General features: G+C 37.4%; 1 protein-coding gene across 1 annotated transcript in view; it reads left to right on the forward strand.

The window, feature by feature from the left end:
* LOC138010940 (lebercilin-like) overlaps positions 1–3,796 on the forward strand; it is an 11,120-nt gene extending 7,324 nt beyond the window's left edge. Inside the window, exons 3-5 of the mRNA XM_068857944.1 lie at positions 267–420; positions 2,367–2,504; positions 3,329–3,796. Of these exons, the coding sequence (XP_068714045.1) occupies positions 267–420; positions 2,367–2,504; positions 3,329–3,499 (463 nt within the window). The 3' untranslated portion in view covers positions 3,500–3,796. The remainder of the gene's footprint in view (positions 1–266; positions 421–2,366; positions 2,505–3,328) is intronic.
* Positions 3,797–5,349: the final 1,553 nt, after the last annotated feature.

The following is a 5,349-nucleotide window of genomic DNA, read 5'->3' on the forward strand; positions in this document are numbered from 1 at the left end:
GGTTAAAACGTGACAGATCGACGTTTCACAAAATTTTGCATAAATTAAACTCTTCCAAATGCACACTTTATAAATTTATGTGTCTGTCCGCTTGTTGACAATAGAAAATTAGCCAATGAGAGGGCGAAATAGAAATGATAGATAAATTACAATCAAAATGAAAAAGCCACACCTGTTCCTTGGATATTTTATTTCATTCCTTTACGATAAGTGAGATAAAGAGCGCGTTAGTTGTAGAACCGAAATGGTCTCTTCTGCTGTAACAGGAGGAAAAACAAGAAAGTCATTCAACTGGAGAATGAGAGCAAGAGACTCACAAAATTAGTTGAGCTTGGATCAACGCTGCCAACCTTGGAGGAACTGGAAAGAAGAATTGAAAAAGCTCATGGAAAACTTGAAAGGAAAAATGATAGCATTGCAGTAAGTATGGATTATCCTTAAAATTTTCACGCTAGTGTAGTTAAAAGCCTGATTTGTAGTGATTTTTAGCAATCAGGACCATGAGTGATATTCAATCTCTAGCTTTTGTAATGATGATGCATGAAAATAGCCCATTTCCGAGTTGCTGTTTGCCTCCGCACAATCATCCAAATGGAAATGAGTGGTGTGTTTTCATGCAAATCAAACTCATTATCATTTGAATGGTTGAGCACCAAGACTCGTTTTGAACCAGAGGCAAACGGCAACTCGGAATTGTCCTGACCCTGAACCTAGTTTGAGTCTCCCGCAGCTCAGTGGTACATCATCCCATAGATAGTAGAGGAGATCATCCGAACTAGTAATATTGGAAGGTTGTACGTGCGACTCTTGCAAAGGAGCACTCGGACTTTGTCGGAGTATCCCCGAGACAACATCGGAATCAAAAGTCATTTCTTTACCTCTAGCTTCATCAGAACCAGAAAGACCTCAAATTGTGTTCTAACCAGTCCCTGAAATTGATAAAAATATCGGTTTACAAAATGGACCCCCGCCACGACCGCGCTAATTTTAGGAACTGCTGGCATCGGGGCGTTATCCTATAAAGGTTATACTCGCAAACTGAGAACTAACTGTAGTTTTATGTTTAGCGTTAGCAGCCCACTAGAAGATACGAACAACTGCCCTATATTCCCCTCGCGGCGTTTTCACAGACAGATTTATTTTTAGATTGAATTTCCCGCGAATGAGACACCCGTGGGAGCCCGATGACCAATCACAAGAAGCTAACTTGGCGTCATTGCGTCACCGGACCGGAACGGCCTTTTTTCCCAAAGGAAAAGGTACCGGTAGTCTAAAAATAGATCGGTCTGTGAAAATGCCGTAACATAGGCTTAGTATGGAGGTTGCTCACTCCTAGTCATGGGCTCCTAGCGTTAGAGGTTCTGATCTAAGATTAGGGAGTTAAGAAACGCTGGAATGACAAATATTAAATTCTTAATTGTAAGACGTAAAGGATAAAGAGTGGTCTTATCTATTAGCAACATTTAATTTATACGTAAGAAAAGGTAAATTATAATTTCCAGGGACTAACTTAAAAAACGTAGCTTTCGATAAAGACAACGGGGCTAGTCATGTAACCAACAGCCGTCGTTTTTTATGTCTAAAAACTGATAATGCTGTCAGATATTATCCCTTTTAGCAGGGTCGACATATCTGGTAGGAAAGTTATTGGGCGAAAACAATTATTGCTTCTGCACCTTTTTTAAATATTTTTTTTATTTTTTATTTCTATTTTTTTATTTTTTATTTAATACCATAAAATACTTACATCACTAACAATACTAATACTTACACCTACAGTACAACATATCTGCACTGCACTTATATAAGGATCTTTCATTATGAGGACCGTTTTTCCCACTCAGGAACATTCCCTCAGTCCAAGCATGATTGGGGCTGGATTGTTATCATTTTCATTTTCATTTTCATTTCATTTTCAATCTCATTCTCATTATTATGGACACAGGTTCTATGTTTAGCTTAACCATCATGACCACGGTGACGTCATTTGAAAACCACAGTTGGTTGCCTGGCCTCTGAATGAAAGCCAAGAGTGACTTGTTTTGATGCTGTTCTTTAAAACGCGTTCATGTTAGTTCAACCGATTAACATTCGAACAATAGGGCCGTTTATACGAGAGAAAATAAGCCGCGGCGTACATAATACGCGAAAAGAACTATTTATACGAGTATAAAGTCCCAGGCCAAGATAAGCCGCGGCTTGAGAAAGCCGTGAACGTAGATTTTGTACCATTTATACGTGAGGGGTTCGCGTCTTATGTAAGCCGCGGCCAGAGTAAGTCACGGGTTATTTTTTCTCGTATAAATGGCCCTAATATGACCGACACGAGAAAAACTAACAGGTTGTGTATGATATTTTGTATATAGAAACTGCAGTTAAAACTTGAGGACCAAGACAAAGCAATGAACAAGGAGCAACAAATGGAGAAAAGGCGTTTGATAAAGTTGCAAAACGAGATAGAGGAAACCGATAAAGAATGCCAAGAATTAGTAACTAGAATAAAGGTTTGTAGTATTTTTGTAGTACTTTTTCAGATGTCTTCCATGCCTTTAGAGAGTCCATGTACGTATGGAAATAAACAATACCAGAAGTCTATAAAACCAAAGTGTTGATCTTCGATGGAATGCTCCCCATCAGTTTACGGTATTATATATAACGGCTACCACTACTTTGCATTTAGCACTGACAATCCCTCACGTGGCTTCGGTAATTTTATGAACCAATAAGAACCGTTGTGGCCATCAGACTCGATCTGATTGGGCATTATTTGGCGGACCTGTATTCCAAATTTAGATACAATACCCTAATCTGATATGGGTCAAGGCCAAATATGAGGGCTTGACACTTTCTAAGAATACCGTAAAATTCCCAATATAAGCCATGTATAAGCCCTTCCAGATATAAGCCCCCCAAAGCGGTAACGCAAAAAACACTCCGTTAAGTCGCCCCTCCAACTATAAGCCCCCCGGGAGCTTGTACTTGGAAAAGTGCCCTCAAATGCAAAGTAAAGCAAAGCAAAAACGTTAAATTTACTTTCAACTATAAGGCTAGCCCAATCGATTTGGAAACGCAAATTTCCATCCTTAGATAAGCCCCTCCAACAATAAGCCCCTCGAAAAGGGCCTTTCAAAAATATAAGCCCCGGGGCTTATTTTCAGAATCTTACGGTAGTTCCCTTTCTCTTTTTTCCTTGCATGGGATTAAATTGAATGTTCGCAGTTCATTATAAACTGTCCTTCATTGTAACATTCATTGAAAGAATTTTTTGACTGATTCATACTCTACTTTGCTGAGCTTTTTTAAAAGTAATTTTATTTATTTGTTCCAGGCGGCTGAAAGGAAAATTCACGAAACCAATATATATAGTCGTAAACACAGATGCCCTCCTCGGCAAACTGTTCCGGCCATAACCTGGTACCCACCTTCAGATGAACAGTCGCCGACGAATAAAGTTGAAAAGTGGCTTGATAAACATGCTGAATCAAATTCATTTTTATGAATGTCACAACACCAAGTGGAATGGTTTCAAGATTTCATCTTTGAAAATAAAAACCTTTGCAGCGGATGTTTGTTTTTATTTATAGAGTTTTCCGGATCTTGGTCTTCAATCCACCGAATAATTAAGATGCAAGTAGCCCTTTCTTTCTATTGGTTATAAGCACTTTTCAAATTACCTTATTTGATTAAAGCTTACTTATTTAATTTTGTTTGCACAATTTGTTTGTTTTGGGAATCTCTAAGAAACAATATTGTAACAAACTCGTTCGGAAAATGTGACATTCCCTGATTTGTCTGTGTGATAAAAGATTAACTTCTCCATAATTCCCCCTCCCCCTAATCCATTTTTTAAAATAATTTATTAGCTTTTTTTATTGATTATTAAATAAAGAATACAATCATGACATTACAATAAAATTAATACTACATTACAAAATAAATAAATACATAACAGCTATGACAAAAACTGCAATGTCGGCCACACATAGAACCGCAATTAGGTTCGTCACGTTGAAAAAAAAAAGGATAAATTTCTCCTATTTTTTCAGGTGCTGTAATATATTGTTATTTTCCCTGGTAATATAGAGTTCAACATTATAGAGACCTCTAGTCCTTGCTATAAAACATGGCAGATTAGGTAAAACTGTGTTTTGGCATCTACTGCCAATGTAATGTATGCCATCTACTGTGAATGTTGGTTTAGAGATCGGCAAAGGCTTGGACAGTATTTGTCCCTTCATCATGGTATCAGGGAGAGGGAGGGGGACCAATAAAATTTGTTTCTGAATCAATGTCTAATGATTTTCATGCCGGAATTTTTCCCTAGAGTTTTGTCCTACTTTAACGGTTTCGTTTTAATATGTTGGTGAATTTACCTTATCAATTCCGTTTTTGGAGCAGGGATGGTGCAGTGGTGAAAGAACTCGCCTCTCACCAAGTGTGGCCCGGTGTTTGATTCCCAGACTCGGCTTCATTTGTAGGTTGAGTTTGTTTGTTCTCTACTCTGCTCCGGGAGGTTTTTCTTCGGTTACCCTGTTTTCCCCTCTCCTTAAAAACCAATATTTGATTTGATGTGCGTTAATTTCATTACTGTCCCCAATTAATGCTCTAGTGCTAACTACGCAGACACTTTAATAAAGTAATTATTATCATCATCATCATCATCAATCATCATCATCATCATTATTATTATTATTATTATTATTATTATTATTATTATTATTATTATAATTATCATTATTGAAAACAGTTTTCTAGAGTTTCTCACTCTAACCACACAGCAACATTACATGCTGACCGTTTAGTCAACTATTTTACTTAATGTGCCTTGAAATGTTTTTGTTCGGAAAGCGATGGACGTTATCAGATTTTTCCAATCTTTTCCTCTTCCAGTCAGATCGAGAGGGTCCACAACACTCCCCTATTACGATGTGTGCCTTCTTGGCCTGGTAATACTAAACGACTTCCATTGCAATTGCATTCATCGTGCAAAAAACAACCCGACATTTACATGAAGAAGTAAACTGAAGTAAGATACGGCTCAATATTACCCATCCGGCACTTAAGTTGTTGTTGGTTTATTTTATCATTTTTTTCTCTAACTAGGTCAAGATGGCCCACATCATTCCTCTATAATGGTGTATGTCTTCTTGACCTGGCCGTACTATTCACATTTAACTTCTATTATTCAGTGTGCAAATAGTGGCCCAAAGTATTTAACTTACGTTTATTTCTATATTTATCTTAAATGATGTATTTCTTCCATTTTCTTTACAACGTTTACTCTCATTATATAGCGTTTTGAGTTTCTATTTGTAGTTGTCCTTTAAAAAGGCTTAATTGGGGCTACTG

The sequence above is a fragment of the Montipora foliosa genome, chromosome 7 (genome assembly GCF_036669935.1).
Source record: "Montipora foliosa isolate CH-2021 chromosome 7, ASM3666993v2, whole genome shotgun sequence".
Taxonomy (NCBI): Eukaryota; Metazoa; Cnidaria; class Anthozoa; order Scleractinia; family Acroporidae; genus Montipora; species Montipora foliosa.